The 19595-nt window shown below is 40.8% G+C and overlaps 1 protein-coding gene across 10 annotated transcripts in view; it reads right to left on the bottom strand.

The window, feature by feature from the left end:
- LOC128738109 (four and a half LIM domains protein 2) overlaps window positions 1-19595 on the bottom strand; it is a 335738-nt gene that overhangs the window by 156365 nt on the left and 159778 nt on the right. For all 10 annotated transcript variants that reach the window (XM_053832968.1, XM_053832967.1, XM_053832965.1 and 7 more), the window contains 3 exons: window positions 17211-17382; window positions 16953-17154; window positions 16644-16888 (listed from right to left, as the gene is read on the bottom strand). In XM_053832968.1, the coding sequence (XP_053688943.1) occupies window positions 16644-16888; window positions 16953-17154; window positions 17211-17382 (619 nt within the window). The remainder of the gene's footprint in view (window positions 1-16643; window positions 16889-16952; window positions 17155-17210; window positions 17383-19595) is intronic.

The following is a 19595-nucleotide window of genomic DNA, read 5'->3' as shown; positions in this document are numbered from 1 at the left end:
ATTCGTATTGCATTGTATATGCATCGGTGCAAACGAAATTTTGTCGGGCTGAATTTTGCTTGCCTGTCCTATGAACAGGTTGAACATGCGGACGAGTCGCCACTGGGATTTTTACATTCTGACCTAAAACAAACAATCTGACAAAATTTGGTTCAAATCCGTGAAGGTCGATTAGATCTCAGACACTACGCGTAGAATTACCCTAATACGTGATTTTTAGATTTTAAATTTGCAATAATTTGTGAACGACCTAAGAAAAAAGTTAATATGACATAATTTGTCATTATCGGCCCCAATGTACAGACAACTTAAGTATTTTTTTTGTACAGATAGAGGGTTAAGGCAATGTCATGATTACATACAAAAAAGTGGTAATTCCCCCCAAGCCTTCAAATATTTCTAAGCTTATTATTAGTTTGTTTTTGACCTGAATAGTATTCTATATAGCGACTTAAGTGAACTTTCTAGTTCTGATGGAAGCTGCTTTGCATTCCTTTCAAAGTGTAACAATCAAATACAAACTTGAAAGTACGGTTAGTTACTTAAAAATTAAGCTGAATAGAATTCTATTAATGATTATTTCGTTGACTGATCAAGCCAAAAATCACCTTCTATCGGAACTTTTGGTTACTTGGGCTGTGCTCTACTACAGAAACTACTGCAACATTTCTTTGCGATGTCTCTTCAATTGGTTACGGCGCATGTTGCTACATCTGCACGAAGACGGCGGAGGGACTTGCGATCGCACCACATCATTCCATCGCATCGCTAGGCTATAACTGTGCGTCGCACATCTCAAAGCTACCGTCAACTTTTGGTCAAATTTCAGTAGTGTTCTACAGCGGCTACGTGCCTCTCCAAATAACCGGAGCACGTCGCTAATCGAGTGCCCAAAATATAGAACATTGCGAAAATCGACTAATGGTGCCCCTTCGCATCAGGTAAACGATATTCCACACGGTTTGAATCAAACGGAACTTCTCGACTCATTTCGTTGGTGGAATGACCCGTCTTGGCTCGTATTGACTCCCGACCGATGGCCCAAAACCATCACCGATCAAGAATATTTTCTAAGAATGGACGCCAAGTTCCGGTTATGGTGATGACCGCCTTACAAGTCAATTTTAACGAGGAGTTATTCTTACGCTATACTTTCGATGTAGTAGACTTCAACTGCGGTCACCATGTGTAGCGATTGCGAGAGTCACAACCTCGTCGTTCTAAAGATGGGTTCAATATCGTTACGTTAGTTGTAAAAGCTCCAGGCTATTTGTCCGTTCTACCACTTCCCTACTAGTACGGTTGTTACAAATTTATTGTGGTAGCCGAAATACGACTAATTTCAGTCATAATTCGGTTGCAACAACTAAATGGACCTAAAGTGTGCTACTTGGGAATGTTAGAATTGAGAGAATAAAACAAGAGTAGGCATTAGCCTACCTGATATACCGAGCGACAGTAGTTTGGTGAGTAAAACAGTCGGGTACCAACTAGAGATGGTCGGGTATCAAAATTTGAATACCCGAACCCGACCCGTACCCGATCAAGAAAAGAATTAAAAACCCGTACCCGACCCGAACCCGCAAGTTTATTATTTTTGATGCCCGAACCCGACCGCAACCCGACGGGTACGGGACGGGCCCGGGTACCCGACCATCTTTGGTGTTAAATGTGGTCAATAGAGATACCCGACCCGACCCGTACCCGGTTTCAAAAACAAAAATTAAGTACCCGTACCCGACCCGAACCCGCAAATTATTTTTTTTCAATACCCGAACCCGACCCGAACCCGGCGGGTACGGGTACGGGTGCGGGGTTTGGGCAAATTTTCCGCTACCCGACCATCTCTAGTACCAACCGAAAGAACGTGGGTGCGAGCCCCACCTGCCCTTGCACAACCTGATATATTTTTAGTCTATATCGAAATTTTCCAGTTCATCTAATTAATCATTCTTCGCCTCAGACACGTAGCACGCAGAACATATACTCTAATTATCGGATCTCGCAAATGGTGATAGAGTCTATAAGTCATGATCACTGAAATGAATCTTGCCGTTCGTAGATAAAGATGACACTATCCGCGTCGGTCGTCATTTCGTCGCTTCGTCGTCACTTTCGACACGGCTTCTAGTAGCGTATTCTGTTTGTCATTCCGGTTCGGTGCCTTCGGGACGTTGAAGCCGTGGGGACTGGTACTTCTGACCGTCACTGGGTCGTCTGGATCTTCTTGAATAATTTAACCACCCGGAACTCCGTCGAGTGATCGATTCCCAGATTCCCGATCCATCTGTGGGATGCAGTTAAATTTTTCACGACGACGCATATAATTTTTTGTCGGATCTGCTCTTACTCCGACGTTGATTTGTAAGGAATTTCTGCCAACGTAAATGAGTCTTGCTGTTTTCAAGTATAGTCTTTAGGGCCCCACATTTCGGAGGTGTCTGGGAAGTAGTATTCGAATCAGTAAAAAACTATCTCCTCAAGGTAGCTAGCAAAGTCAACTCGTCTTATTCGGATCTGCTGACCTTATCGATGTAAGTCGAGATGTGCCTCAATTCTCAGCTAGAAGAAAGTAATCTGCAAGCAGCTTCTGTATTCGAACGAGGAGTCTGACAACCGTCTCAACCAATCACGCAAAAACAAGTGGGGGCTCGTTGGTATCCAGAATACTTGAAACAGGTAGAATGCCATGCCCGTTGACATTGCACTGTGGTCCAGAAAGCCAAATTAAATGGAAAAAATTGTTTACTCAGTAGTCGTTGATTTTAGACTATTTACGTCTTAGCAACAAAATCTTGATTTAGGATGCCGCTTTTTTTGGCATAAGCTATTTTAGGGTGACCCTTAAATTAACCAAGATCCAGAAATTATCTTCAAAACGAAACAAGATAGAGCGATATTCACTTCAGCAATTTTATAGCTTGAAGTATTTTGAGTAATATTGCAGAAGACGAAATCCTTCTATCTCGAACCGTTTCCATATTAGAGCGATTTTCCTGAGTCAAGTTAGGGTGACCCTGCTATTTTGCGATTTTTCTCCATAACTTTTTTATTTTACATTTCTCGCAAAACACTTGCTCGGATGACTTGTGAGGCTCAATAAGACGCAACTTTTGGTGAAAAAAGAAATTGGCTATCTACTTTACTTCTACACTTATATTAATTTCTATGATGAAAATAGGCCGTTTTCAAATGTTAGTATCTCAGAAAGGTGCAAGCAGAATTAAAATCGGTTAATTGCGTTTGAAAGATCGTGATTTTTTGTGTATAATATCAAAAAATTGGAGGGTGGATTTTTGTCTATCTCAAATAAATCAACTTTGAATATGTGTGGTTTTAACATATTTAAGTATATAAAAGTAAACGAGTTGCGCCATAACTACGGGAGCCTTGACTGTTCTTCAGCAAACTTGGCGTACATGTTTTTTAATACAAGTGAATCAACGCAGGGGCTGACAAAAAGGGGGTGGTCGCTAAAAAGGGGGGGGGGAGGTCCAAATAAGTAAAAGTGGCTGCGATCATCTTGCATTAAGGAGCGAACCAGCCACAGGCTGAAAACCTCTCAAACATAGAATAATAATAATAATAATATCTTGCATTTGGTCTGTTAGAAGTTGTACAAGTGGCTGGGAGATAAGATGAAGAACGTGTGAAAAGATGGGAGGGTCACAACTACGGAAGTAGAACAATATAAGGAAGGCTTTGTTTCTCTTTCATTATCTTCGGAGAGACGTAAAAGTTGCTGTAGACAAAATGGCCGCTGACCGAGGAGAGCTAATCAAGGGGAGGGGTAGATATGTCTAAATGAGGAAAAAAGCTTTGTTTTTTGTATTATGAGAATTTGCAAACTGAAACGTAGTGTTGTGAAGCCCGCATTCGTGTGGTCCAATTTTGTCTCACGATTTTCTTCTAACGAACACATATGCATGAGCATTTCTTTCGGATTTCTTTTCTGATATTCTCATACACTGCGACAAGTTTTTGCCATAGCGTATTTAGTTATCACTTCCCAGTTGGCCTCGAGGTATGATGCTGGTCTAATAAGCCAGTCGTCATATGTTCGAATCCCGACTGGGAGAGGCTGATAGAGTTAATAGGATCGTAGCAACTGGCCCTGCAATTGTCCTGCACTCTAACAGCTGGCTGCAAAGTCTGTCGTATAAAGGTCAGAAGGTCAAGTTTCGATAACGGAATGTAGCACCTAGGCTTTGCAATGCTTTGCTATTTAGTTATCAGCCACGTTCGTTGCTTACGCTCGTCATTACAACCCAGCAGTTGATACCTATCATCGCTCGCATTGGCCCGCACACTTACCTGCGTGTGTAAGCGAGGGTGTAAAATGAAGAAGAAAAGTAAAATCCGTATCCATACATCCAAGTGTGCCGCTCGTGCTCACGACCTATGGACAGCTCGTGAGCTTTGGATTCGCGGGCGGGATGTGTAGAAAGTTGATATGAGGCTGTACACTCGCGAGTGTGTAGGTAGCAGAATGTATGCACACAGTGCCAGCAGTTGTTTGGCGTAGGCTTGCGTCAGTGGAGTAAGCTTTGGATGCTATGCTTTTCACACTCGCTCGCCTGAGATTTTCAATCTTATCGAAAACAGATGTACAAGTGGCTGAAAGACAAAAAAATGGTGGCCTCTGATGAAAGGGGAGGGGCGAATCACGGAAATCCCCGTCGCGGGTAGAAAACTATTTAAACTTCTCATTCGGTAGTTTCACTCCATGATACTATGAAACACATATGATTTCATTACTTTGTCTATCATTCCCTCTGTTTATTGGATAGTCTACCGTTTTTAATGTCTAACCTCATTATGAAGTTTAAGTCAACAAACATGAGGTTAAGTTTATACATTCTCTTTTAGATTTGGACCACTCACACAGCTTATAACGGTTTAAATGCAAGATAATTACAGTCACTTTTACTTATTTGTACCTCCCCCTCCCCTTTTTAGCGATCACCCCGCTTTTGTCAACCCCCTGTGCTGATTTACTTATGTCAAGAAGAGTGTACGCTAAGTTTAATCAAGAACAGTCAAGGCGTTCCGGAGTTATGGCGCAACTCGTTTACTTTTATATACTTAAATATGTTAAAACCACACATATTCAAAGTTGATTTATTTGAGATAGACAAAAATCCACTCTCCAATTTTTTGATATTATGCACAAAAAATCACGATCTTTCAAACGCAATTAACCGATTTTAATTCTGCTTGCACCTTTCTGAGATACTAACATTTGAAAACGGCCTATTTTTATCATAAAATTTAATATAAGTGTAGAAGTAAATTAGATAGCCAATTTCTTTTTTCACCAAAAGTTGCGTCTTAGTGAGTCTCAAAAATCATCTGAGGAAGTGTTTTGCGAGAAATGCAAAATAAAAAAGTTATGGAGAAAAATCGCAAAATAGCAGGGTCACCCTAACTTGACTCAGGAAAATCGCTCTAATATGGAAACGGTTCGAGATAGAAGGGTTTTGTCTTCTGCAATATTACTCAAAATACTTCAAGCTATAAAATTGTTGAAGTAAATATCGCTCTATCTTGTTTTATTTTGAAGATAATTTCTGGATCTTGGTTAATTTAAGGGTCACCCTAAAATAGCTCATGCCAAAAAAAGCGGCATCCTTAAACAAGATTTTTTTGCTAAGACGTAAATAGTCTAAAATCAACGATTACTGAGTAAACAATTTTTTCCACCTAATTTGGCTTTCTGGACCATAGTGCATTGTCATCATTAAGAACGAGAGCGTCCTCTTTTTTTTCTTTGTTTTCTTCTTTTTTTCTAGCGGCATAGAACCTGAGTGATTTATGCTGTATTAACCTTCCGTTACTCACGCTGTTGTATTTTATACAACGCCTGTGAACCGTTAACTTTATTTCGGTATATCTCGGGATTCCAGCAATAAACAAAATTACTGTTTTCAGCAAAGTTGATCCGCAGACCAAGATCTTTCAATTTGTATTCGCTTGAATTCTGTAAGGTTTTATCATGTCTATAAACTGATATTGGCGCAAGTAACGAAAGGTTAGGAACTGCATTGTGAGCTCGGTCCTGTTCCACTCAGACGCCAATTCGTCGAGCGTCAAGTCGCCTTCAAGTTGATCAAGCTAACTAGCACGTTGGGTTCCTCCATTTATGATACCGGATGGTAATCCTACCTAACGATTGAAAGTTGGTAGTCGTGGCTCGCGGGTATGAACCGACAGGGAAGAGGAAGAACTACTGGTTAACTGGTTGAATGGTCTCATATGTTGATTTTTTTTATAACCGTAATCTTTACAATAGACGGAGGAAACGGTGTTGAGGGTGTCTCCAGATACCTTTGTTTCTTTACTTTCTTCTACCATTCCGTCCATCTATTGTCTCCCGAATCTTGCTCCACAGTCTGAGGCCGTAACAGATCGTAACCTTTATTAGCGCATACCAATGTGGTCTTTGAGACCAAAGAACCAAAAGTTAAGTTTGCTACATGTGCTGCTGCTACAACTGGCAGACTCATGATTTGTTTCTGGATTTCAAGGCTGCGTATGATTCAGTCAAGCGGAATGAGCTGTGGCAGATGGGTTTCCGACGTAACTGAATGGGTTTAAATCACGCATCAAGTATTACGGAGACACCTCAATCGTGGGGTTGGATGGACTAAAGCAAGGAAAAACACTCTCACATCTGCTGCTCAACATTGCCTTTGGAAGGTGTATTACGAACTTTGCCAGAACAAAGTACACGGTAGCTGACAGAGAACATGGTACTCGTAGTGACAGTGCAACTGACGTTAACCTAAATGGGGGACGATTTAAAGTAGTCTACTAATCTATATACCCGAGTTTTATGCTCAAGTCGATATAATAGTGATCAACTAAATTAAAGAGCAGCACAGTTGACATTTAAAACATTTATGCTCCAAAAAAACCAAACGAAAAACCTGCTTCGAACGCCAACGCTAAGCTAACTTCTTTGGCAATTGTGAAACCATTAACCCACCTCCCCCTTTGCTTCGCTAACAGTCTGCCACGCACTAGGAAATGCGATACAAATTGACACAAATTTTATGAAAACCGGGTGGGCACACCTTTGCTTAAAGTTGACAGAATTTCTTTCAGCCGCTACCGGAGCGTCGTCGGCGGTCGCCACGACCGGAAGTTGACTTTGGCTCAACGAGGAAACGTTCCGGAACATGATTTGCAAACACATTCATAGGAGCAATGCGGGAAACTTTTCAAAACTATTTCTCCAATCTGAAAAACGGTTTCTTAGATCGGTGTTCAGCTTGAGTTCTATCGTATTCGCATTGAGCTGGAAAAGAAGAAAAAATTGATACACTGCCAAGCGGCGCCACGCAGAGTGCTAGTACACATTTTAAAGCAAACGTTGCTGCCGTTGCCTGACTTTTAACATTTTCGTCGCACCGAGGCGAGTAAAGCGAGCAAAAATGAATGGATCCACCGATTATGCTAGGTTTGCAAAAATTTAGCACCCTCCAATGGTGGGGAGGGGGGGGGGCTGAACGTCACTCCGAACGTCGGCTGTGATACGGTCCAAAAGAGCAGGAAAAGAAAACGCACGAGAAAGAAAATTGGCACAGCATCTTTGCCGCCGCGTTTCCCAATGACTTATAAAGTAGGTCGGCATCGCAATCGCAGAAAATTAAATTGAATTTGTTAATATTTGCACAGTAATGGAAAGAGAAGTGTTGTACAGTACCCCGCTGCATTTACTGGACGACTTCTCAAAAAGAGTATTTGTATTTAAGCGAAAATGATCATCGATGTCATTAGCTAACTTTTATTAGAAGGAAAAGTTGCATTCTTCACGCTTGCAAGTGTCTCTTCCCCCACTGCACACGCTTTTAAACTTTTAATAGAACTCCTTTCCAATCAATTTAATGTCTTAGCCTCTTTCGCCTTGGTGCGCCATTTACGCCGTCTGGCAGTGGAAAACAATTGGAAAGTTGAACAGGTTGCTAACCGGATGACGAGGGCGCGACCGACCGGTAAGGATCCATTCTCTTACGGACTTACTGAGTGACCGACTGACCGAGCCCGAGCTAGACTTCCTCCTATCAGTAATATCAGCCCCCATAAACCACCCCAAAGGTCCGCTTCAATCTGCACTGCTTGCTTGCCTGCTGCCGTTCGCCGGTCCACCAGTCCGGTATGGTTCGCTCGTCCGTGCCCCTGGCGGGTAGTGAGGCGTGATAAAATGCAAAAAGTCAAGGAAGCGTAGCTGATTATTTGCGGTAATGATAAAATAACGATGATCCACCGGTTCCTGGTCCCCAGGAAATGGGTTGGTGTGGAAACAAACCGAAATGGGCAGGCAAGCAAGCAGGCCGGCAGCCAAACCTGGGTGTGTACATGCAATTATGGTGATGAGAGTGGAAACTAAGATGATAAGGACGATAATTGATACCACGTGCTTTGGTGGCCCCCACTGGGGGCTTCGCGGTTTCCTTTCCTTTATGGATCGCTGCCAGAAGGATGACACGGGGAGGAATAAAACGAGCAAACTGGGCGTTTAATGGGGGTCGTTTAAACGAAGCAAGAAGCATTGTTTGTTGCCATGGTCAGTAGTCCCGGTTCCGGGCGGTCGGTGGAGCGGCGGGTGAAGTGGCATATTTTACAGGGTTACGGCTAAGCGGTTGTTCCGTGAACTTGCCTAAGTGGTTTTTAATCGTCTCCGTCCTTTCACGGTCGATTTTGGTAACATTTTTTTCAACAGGAGATAGAAATACAAAAAGGTTTAAAAGTAATTGTGTGTAATTTAATCGGGGGTGGACAGTACAATGATACAAGTTTGCTGAAAATGTTACTCTTAGATAGCTTCTAGTCTATTTCACAGACCATGACAACGTTTCCATCATTCCGTGACAAATGTTTCACTTTAGAACTATTTCGCATTGTTAGGCTTCGCTCGTATCCTGCTTGATGAAGGCGCCCGCATGTTTATGGTACGGACCGCCAGCTGAAGAATGAAATGCCACTCTCAAATTGAAGAGCCCATTACCATTGCGTTTTTTACGATCCGCAAAAAGTTTCCTTCAAGAGATGGGTTTGGGCCGGGCCGTATGCTTATGTTATCGTATGTTCTGGCGGACCGCAGGAAACTTCCATTTGCTGGCGCTGGCTGAGAGAATGATGAAAGTTTCCACTAGTTGGGAGTGCTTTGAATAAATGTCCGTTGTGAGTTGGAGAGTTTGCCGGGTTTTCAAAAACTTTGTTGCACGGTTTTTGCTGTAGCAAACAGAAACAAAACACAAGTAGTATAAATTTTTCCCTTCTAAGAGATATAGCAAGATATATTTTCTAACCACTCCAGTTTTTTGCTCATCCCTTGATAGTGGGTGTATTTTTTATGTTTTGTTTAAATCCCATAAATTGTACATTGATGGCTCTTTTGCTAATTGCTAATTGGGGAAGCAGTTTAGAACACAAAATAAGTAGATAAGATCAATCAGTCATCACCACCCACTACGGACAATAACGAGTTTAGACAGTGTGGAAGATTGATTTAATTCTAAATCTTAGAATATGCTCCATCAGATCAGACACACCGTATTGTTGACATGGAACTATGTTAGGCGGGTTCATTAAGAGCTAGAATACTAAAGTAACCGCTTTGACCCATGTACATACGAAACATTGCACCTTTCAAGGCAATGTTTTATAGCAGGTTAAAAAGTGCACTCCTTATTTAAGTCCATCTAACGTCGCGACAGCAGCTGATATCCCACCCACTATTCTGACGCTTAGACCCAACGAGCGTCGTACAAATCAGCTTAATTAGTTTCGTCGGAACATCAATATTGCATTCTGTGCCATAGTTTATTCCGTTTGACTGAATCGAACGCCGCCTTAAAGTTGACATACTGCTTATCAGTCTGCAAGTTGTATGCCCGGAACTTGTTTAGCAACTGACGCAGAACAAACATCGTAATCGGTCGTAAACCGATCCTCAAAAAAACCAGCATTCAACGACGAAGGAATCCATTAACGATCTCAGTCTACGGGTGAGCACCCTATAGGCAGAATGGAGCAATTTTATACCTCGATAGTTTTTACATTCCAAACGATGTGCCTTTTCAAGAATAACGCAAATGAGGCCGTCTAACAAATTCTCCGACATTTGTACTTTCGCCCGGATCCTGGTGGATTGAAGCCGTTTGCTCCCCGCTTTTATAAGTTCAGCCAGGATACCATCCTCTTGAACAGCCTTGCCGTTTTTCACCTTACTAATGTTGAAAAGTTGCGATCACCAATCTGGACATGATTCCGGGAACTGGAGCCTCCATTCTAAAGCCGCCAGGTGCTTTTCCGAATATTCAGACGTGGAAAAAAGGTGATACAGATGGTCATTCCTCTGGCCGCGTTAAATTTATGGAACGCAGATCATCATCATAGCTCGACAGCTAAAGGCTATACCTCCCAAGTAATAATGTAAGTTTTATAAGAGTGTAATACCCCCAGTGGCCAGTTTTGGTCATAGAAACCATCGTAAGAGTGTAATAAAACCCAAATTATTACTTGGGTTTCCAATGTAATGATGCCAGATGTACTGTTTTACCCGTAGTTATCTAGAATCATAAATTTGCAAATTTACTCGAATTTTCATAAACTTTACGGAGACGGTTGAACATTTCTTCTTTATTTCAGTTCCAGAATAGTAATGAGAGTTACTCCAATGAGTAGTGTATCATAAAAGAAAGCTTACGTTAATACAGCCATGCTTTCAATACGAATTTGTTTTTTTTCACTTTGATGGCAGATAAAACTCTTCATCATTATATGGGTTGATTCTCTTTTAGTTTTTTGCTCTCTGACCGTGGGATATTCACATTAATAGTAATTAATAGTATCACGAAAAAATTAACAGTTTTTACACTTTTACCGTGATAATTAAAAACTCTTGGACTTGTAAATTTGAACCTTCAGAAAACACAGAAAAAACCGATGACTAGATGACTGAAACATGAAGGAAAGACAACGAAAAGACGATGTAAGGACAGAGAAAATGTGATGAAAAGATGACGAAGATGTGATATACAGATGACATGTAAAAGACATTAAAAAAGCGGCAGCACTAACACAAAAATACAATGGAAAGACGACGAAAATAAGACAAAACAGTCAAAAAAAAAACAACAAAACGATGTTTAAATATGTCAAATGACGCAAAAAATACGACGAAAAGCTGACGAAGATACGAAAGAAAGGTTACAAAAGAACAACGAAAAGGCAAAAAAGTAACCAAAAATAATAACAAAAAATGGTTAAATGACGACCAAAGATGATGGCTGGTTGGTTTATTTATTAGAGACATTTTACAACGGGTGTTTCGGTGCATTCGTCTCTAATACCAAAGATGATGAATAGTTCATAAAAAATGAATAAAAACGACAAAATGACGACGAAAAGAAACTACAAAACAACAACAAAGAAGATGATAAAAACAGTAAAAAGGCGACCAAAAATCCCTAGAACAGAAGTCAAAAAACGACGAACAGACTATGAAAATACGACCGAGAGATGACAAATAGACAACGAATACGTAGAAAAGATAAAAGGCGTCGAATAGACAACATCAAGATCACAAAAAGACAACGAAAGAACGACGAAACGACAGCAAAGAAACAAAAAAAGACGACAAAGAGGCAGTGAGAAGATGACGGAAAGGTGATGACTAGTAGATGAAAAGACGATAAAAAGAAGACAAAATTACGATGAAAAGACATCAATATTTGCGACAAAACTATTAAAGATATCACCTTTGTCTTCTGCAAAGTATCTTCGCCTTATAAGGACTTTCTAATAGTATTGGAATATTAGGGTTTAAGGGGATAACTCAACAGATAACAGAACAGTAAAAATAACTTTTTAGTTTCAAGCTTAACATCTTCGATTGGTAAGAAACATTTGTAGATAATATCATTTTGAGCAACTTCACTGAAGAAAGAAAGTGGCTATTTCTCAAGGGAAAAAAGTTACGGAGCAAAACTTGCAGGTACCTCCCTAACATTGGTTTTTTTTTCACATAGCTCTTTTATTTTAGCGACGATAAAAATGACATGTTCTGCAAAGTTGTAGACAGTGCAAATTTGCATATTTTTGTAGAACATGTGGAAACTCAACAATTCAAGTTGTTTAAACCAAAATTCAGATAGATAACGCACGATAAAATTTAATGCGCATATGCTATACAACTACGGTAACTGCTGAAAATTTATTGTTTATTCTTTCGGATATTTTATTATCGTCGCTATAAACTAAAATGATTAGGATTATCTGACAGTAAAACTTTAACTTTTCTTCTCACACCTCAGAGCTGATTAACTGATTTAGCTTTTTTTATACAGCAACCTGATGCTTTATAGCTTTGTAGAACAAAGAAAATCTTTTGGAGAGTGGGCCGCTTGGCAGTATACTGGTTTTACGGTTGCTGTTAGAAAGTTGTGCGGATCTCCAATTTTATTAGGGAAATAAGCGTATTTTGGACCCCATCAGCTGTACATAATTTGGACACTTACAGCCAAATCAAATGGGAGGGACCAAATTATGTACAGCTACTGATGGGGTCTAAATAGGTTGGTTACCCTGTTGCTTGGTATTGCAAACCATCTGAAGAGTTATGAAAAATTTAAGTTGTTGCCAGTGTTCTAACGGTCTCGAAAACTCGGTATTTTATAATAAGCTCAACAGTTACTATTTGTTTTCCTTTTTCATCACAGGCTATAGTGGTTGAAAAAATACTGGTTTTATAATAAAATCTTGCTGCCTAACGTAGTCAATCATGCGGGTAAGTCCATAACACAACTCTTCTGATTTTTTTTAAGATTATAGGTAAGTATGCATTTTTTCATATGTGTTATTGTCAAAGAAGCCCACTACCGGTCAATGATTATGGATTTTTTGCCCCAAATGCCAACATTGAAACTGGTCGATATATGGTTTCAACAAGACGGCGCTATATGCCACATGACATGTAATCCGTAATTGAGAAGGCGAGTTTGGTGAGCAGTTAATCCTTCCTTTTGAAACCGGCCGGTTGAATTGGCCGGCACCATCATGTGATTTGACACCACTGGATTCTTGGGGCCTGGAATCTTGTAGCGAATACGCTAAGTTTCTCTTTTTTACGCATAAATCAGTAACTTTTTACCCTGTCAACTGTCAGTTTTAAAATTTTCACTATCTGGCCTTTTCAGTCTGTTGCGGAAATCGCTCCGACGTTTCGACTATTTATTTTAGGCATTTTCAAGGATAGCCACGATATTGTCATGTTAGTTTTAGTTAAAAATTTCTTTAGTTTTGATTTAGGTATACCTACAGTTATGTCAGTTTTCCGTTAAAAATCTTGAATTTTAAGGATGTAAATATCTTCGTTAGTTATTCAGTGCATATCTGTCGTCTACAAATATTAATCTTTTGCAGACAATAGCTATAATATCCTTGCAATAGACTGAAATAAGTAGTCGAAACATCGGAGCGGATTGAAAAAGCAAGTTCTAATTTCCGTAACAAACTGAAAAGGCCAGAAGAAGCATAGAAAAATTATAAATCAGTAACTATTGAGACCCTGGAAGAAAATATTACACATTATGAGATACTAGCCATTGATTGAGCCATTGACACAGACATTGATGAGATACTAGCCGAAAAAGTGGTGCAAAATTGAACCTTTCACATGCAACGTTGCAGCGATCAGTTTATCATAGGACAGTACTGCCTCATAGAAACAAATTTTGTAAAAGTCATGTATGTAACATTTCACATTTGTACAGTTGGGTATAATCTGGGTAAGTTTTTCATTGGCAAACGAACGTTTATTCATCAATAATAAAGTTTATAGACCTTTAGCAGCCGAAATTAAAAAAATAATGTAGTATTTTATTCAGAAAGATTATAGATTACACTCAGCTCTACAAAAGTTGCATAGCAAAAAGCAACGGTAACTTAATTCACTTTTTGTGTGTTTTACTTTAAAATCGTAAATTAACCACTTGAAAAGATCACCCTTTATAACAGTAACGTACTGTTGCCCTCATACTAAGCTAATTTTAAGCATGGTAAAGAGTGAGAAACAAGCTTTGCAACATACAGCTGACTAGTTTCGTTTCGCATTATTACAGTTTAGTTCTGCAGTGTGAAACATATATATTCGATCAAAAATCGTTTTATGCTTGCAGCGGCATATACAATTAATACAATCCAACTAAGACCATGTGTGCGTGGCATCGTGACTTAAGTCGTACTTGACGTAGTTTCATTTTCATTTTCATTATTGTGTCTCGTTCGGTGTGCACGTACTAGAGTTTGAGTTACGGTCGTTGATAATAAATAAATTGTTAAATGGTGCTACATGCGGCACCATTTTTCGTGACCTGAAGCATCACGGCATAAAAAATAGATTTGTATACTGTACACTAAAAAGATTTATCGAGACGGGATATGTTGAAACCCGTAAAATCTCGGAAGAAAACGGTGTGTTAGAACTGCAGAGGTCAAAAAGTTTGTTCGAGAACGAATTCGTCGCAGTTGCGACCGGTTCAGCTGAATATAAAAAGGAAAACTCTTCGTCAAATTTTGAAAATGGATCTGCATATGAAACCATTCAAAAAACGTAAAATCCATGGATTAACGGAAGCAACAAAACAAAAACGACAGGAAAGATGCAAACTGCCACTCTGTCGGCACGGTGTTTCAGAGGTGATCTTTTCTGATGAGAAGTTGTTTGTTCTTCAAACACTGCAACATGCTCAAAATGATCGATTGTGGTCGGTTTCGATCATGGACGTTACAAAGCACAAATGGAATGTACCGCGATCCCAAAATTCATCAACGGTCATAGTATGAGGAGGCATTGCAAAGAAAGGGAAACTTTCTCTTGTATTTATTGACAAGGGTGTGACAGTTAATGCAAAATACCATGTAGAAATGGTCTTGGAGCAACATTTGATACCTTACGTTCGGGGAATGTATGGTGAAGAAGATTGCGATTTTCAACAGGAAAAAGGAATGGCCTCCAAATTCTCCTGATTTGAACCCACTGGATTTTTGTATATGGCGGTGCAAGCAGCAGATATAAATATTATAAATATCATAATTTAGATGAATTTAAGTTAGTTATCAACAAAATATGGGATGATATTCCGATGGAAGTGGTGCGTGCCGCTTGTAACGACTTTAAAAAGCATTTGATCCAGGCAAAAAGCGATTCAATAGAGTAGTGATTGTTTGTTGCGTTCTGTATCTATGGGTAAACCACTTCTAAAAGTAAAATTCGAAATTCTGCCTTTATTTACAAAAATACATGATGTTGTTTTGGTTCGAATACATATGTGTCACACTGTAATTTTGAGTCAATTATTAATTTTTTTATATCAATTTAAATTTTCAAATCAAATCACATATTTACGTCTACATTACGCTTTACTTCAATATTAAGTATTAGATTTTTTCCAGTCTCAATTGTAACTAATTTTGTCTCTACTTTTTCATTTTTTTTTTAGTTCTGACTTTTTTTTACCAATTTATATGCAACGTCATTTCAATATTGTCGGCGGTTGTAAATATCGCCTCAATTTTCATCAAATTTACCTTAAGTTTTTCCAACTTTATCTTAATATTTTAACATCTCTCTCTCTTTCTGTGCTAATTTTGTTTAATTTATTTAAATTTTAATGCCTCTTGCTTACCATTACTTGATTACTTGATCAAATTTCAAGGCATTGCAGTTGAAATAAACACACTTTTAGAAACATTTCTATCTTGCCTGCCATCGACAGCAGTATTCGAATAAAGTTCATTTTATTGTAGCTAAAAAGTGATAAACACAAATGACAACCGACAACAATCGGTGCAATTTGCCTAACTTTCAGTTGTGGTTTCCAACGGCTACGAATAGAATAACTTACACTCATTCGTCCGATGAATAAAAGTCACTTCTTCCATGCAGCGTCGTCGTGTGTTTCAACAGAGAAAACAACGAAAAGTTCGGTCCGGAATGTTTGCGTTGCCAGTGAATCAATTCATTTTTATCGGTTAAATAAAGCACCATAATTCAGACGGTTTCAACTTACCGAATCACCCCGTAAGGAAAAGTTTGCCCCATATAACTGTTATACGCTGCGAAACAGCAGCGCCCCAAAGCGGGAAAAAGGTTTTTGTCCACACTTTTGCCAGCGCGTCGCGGCGCGACGTGTCGTCAAGGCAAACATATCAATTTGCTTTTATTGCGTGTGCCAATAATGGAAAGCGGTACACATTGGAAAGTGATTTTCCTCCGTACACATTTTCCCAGAATGACATAAATAAAGCGACAATGTTTGCCCGCTTGTTGGTTCAGTGCAAACAGTCAGTGTGTCTTTAGCAGCGTTTCTTCAATCATGCTTTCTTTATTGAACCATCCACAACGTGGACTAGTCTCGGCACATAGTGGCAATAAATCAGTGTATCACATACTGTTTAATGGCTTTTGGCATGGTGGGATCGGCGCCCTAATCAATTAATCCCATCCCACACCGTTGTAGCTTTGTTTAATTGGTTGCATCCCGAAGCCAAAGCGCTTTTTATTACTCGAGACACAGCGTGTAATGAATCATAACAGCATCGGACAAAGCAAGGATCGGACTGTGGTCACTTACCTCATCGCAGGCGTTACAGCGGGGCTTCAGCAGTTCGGCATAGTGCCGCTCGCAGTAGATTTGGTCGTCATGGACGCAGTACGTTAGATCGACTAGCAGCTCATCACAGGTTGCACACTGGAAGCATCGCGGATGCCACAGAATTTGATCCCGAAACTTCGGTGCCGTCACAGCCATTTCGCCCTGGTTTAGCATTTCGCCACAGCCGGCACATTTGCACGCCGATGGAGTGTCTTTTACGTAACCTACAAAAGGAATTTTGTGTCATTTTTGTTGGGAAGAGGAGATGGGCTGTGATGAAGCACGTACCTATATCCAGAGCGATTTCGTTTCGTGCTGCCACAAAATCTTCGTACGAACTTCGGTTCGGTTCCTCAACGTGCTTACAATACGCTAGGGCTAAGTCTTGCTTTGGCAGTTGGTAGGCCAGCTGTTTGTCCCGGAACCGTTCGCCCTGAGTGCCGATTTTAGGAACTTTTTCCGATGGGATTACATCAAAGTATCGTTGGATCTGTAAAGAAAAATAATTAAATAAGCATAGGTCCAAGCATGAAACATTCGGCTTACCTTTGCTGAGGTAAGTATGCCTGGCGGAACCCAGGTGTAACCCATCTGACGCGGATCGACTCGACTGGTATTGCTGTCATGCTTAAATCCTAACCGTTCCCGCACCGAAGTTAGCTGTTCGTGATAAACGGCATGCGTCTCCCGAGGACATTTACACTCCTGGCAGGTTTTTCTGAAAAGAAAAAAAGAAAAATGACAAAATTAAAGCGGGACCGTTATCGTTGATGCAGTATAACAGAACACCACTAGTGTCCGCTTGGTGGCGAAAAAGCTACTTAAAAGAAAGCGATTAAGTTTTCGATGGAGCTGCACGGTCGGTTGTCGGTTAAACCGTTCTAGCAGAGAAACTTACAACAGCAATTAATCGAGAGATACGAATGGCAGAAACGAAAGCGAGTCTTGTCTCTTTGCTTCGGATCTTTTCCGCACTCTCGCTCCAATGTAGGTGCTATCTACTATGTACTATAAGCAAATGCATTTCATTACGATTTGTTTAGCATCATCTCAAACAGACCGAGATTTCCTCACCAGCAGCAGCCCACCCATCCGTACCCTTCCGTGGCGTTTCAGTTGCCGGGCGTTTCGTAAAATCGCACACAGCGATCGTAAAATTTAATTGAATTAGCTCGCTCGCAATGCATGGAGATAATTTGAGCGGAAGGAAAAGCAAAATGAAAACAAACCACCATCGTCATCGCGATTTCCACTGCTCTTCCCGTACTCTGCTCTGCTTGCCGTCGCGCCACGCCGCGCCGGCAGCCGGTGTCTTCTACGTACGCTCAGCTGATGAAGCTCTGATATGAAGAGGGTTGATTTTTCCTCATAAGGCAGGCAGCAGGATTTGCCGTTCAACGTTGCCGTCCAACTCAGAGACTCACTCAATTCGCTTCGCATCGCGTCAAGTGATTGTTTGCTGTCGGAAATGCTTATGCTTCAAATGTGGCCGTACAATCGCTAAATGGTAATGAATTTTAGAGCGCGTCGTAAATTCGGTCGAGATTAATGACTGACAATAATGGAGTTTGATTTGGGTTGGGTTAGCCAGCCCCCCTTCTTGTGGTTGTTAATTTACTTACTTTGTGTTTGAGTTCGGTTAATGGAAGTCACAAGCTGTTAAATTGTTGTAAAAATTGTGATGAGCACGATGAATCATAGCTGTGCAGTGGGGTGAGTGAGTGATTCAAGCGTGCTCTTGACAATGAGGAGTATTTTGAATGAAAATTTGATGAACTTTGTAATCGACAATAAGATTGACAGTAAAAACTGTTTAAAACTGTTTAACTGCTTTAACTGCTACCCTGCACCAACGAAGTCGTTCGGATCCTACGATCGACATTGGGGCAGAAGGTCCCCAGTCTGCTTCTAAGAGTAAGTACCCTTCTGAAATTGGACTCACAACTGCGTCATATCCGTCCGAAGTTTACAGTGAACCGACGACCACTCTTGACTCTTCGACATACGTTTACCACATACTACAAATTCATGTTCCTTAGCCTTGCTAGAGCACTCCAGCATGATTCAAACGCGCTTCTCCACACGAATCAATTGGATTACCCAACGACGACGGCGCAGATACTTCTCTGGAGATTTACTTCCAGGGATGTCAGAGAATCAAAGATATAAATCAATGAGTTTATCTGGCCTGTATTGACCAAACTTATGACGCCATCTTCTTCTTCTTCTTCAGCATAGAGCCGAGGTGGCTCGTGCTGTTTCAAGCACTCGTCTCCATTCAACTCGGTCTTGGGCCACTCGTCGCCATTTTCATAGTCGTCTCAGAAGTCGCAAAACGCTTTCGACCTGGTTGAGCCATCGTACACGTTGGGCCCCCTGTTCCTGGTGCCGGTGGGGTTGTTGAAGAGGACTATTTTCGTCGCACTGTCGTCTGGCATCCGTACGATGTGTCCAGACCACCGTAGCCTGCCAACTTTCGCTAGATGTACGATGTGAGTCTCCCCAAGCAGTGCCTGTAGCTCGTGATTCATAAGCCTCCGCCACTCTCCACTTTCAGTTTGTACTCCGCTAAATATCGTTCGCAGCACTTTCCGCTCGAACACGGCAAGGGCGCGTATCTCCTCCGTGAGCAGCGTCACGGCTTCAAGTCCATAAAGAACTACCGGTCTAATAAGAGTACTGTACATTGTTAGCTTCGTGCGGCAGTGTACGCTTCCTGATCGTAGCATTTTACGAAGGGCAAAGTAGGCCCGATTTCCCGCTTGGATGCGCCGCTGGATCTACTTACTAGTGTTGTTGTCCGCGGTCACCAGCGATCCCAAATACACGAACTCCTCTACCGCTTCCAGTTCGTCGCCGTCAACGGTTACCGTCCGTGGGAGACGCGCGTTTGTTTCCTTTGAACCTCTTCGTTTCATGTATTTGATCTTC

The sequence above is a fragment of the Sabethes cyaneus genome, chromosome 2 (assembly GCF_943734655.1).
Source record: "Sabethes cyaneus chromosome 2, idSabCyanKW18_F2, whole genome shotgun sequence".
Taxonomy (NCBI): Eukaryota; Metazoa; Arthropoda; class Insecta; order Diptera; family Culicidae; genus Sabethes; species Sabethes cyaneus.
The sequence above is the reverse complement of the archived record's forward strand: the minus strand, read 5'-3'. Positions and strand labels throughout refer to the sequence as shown.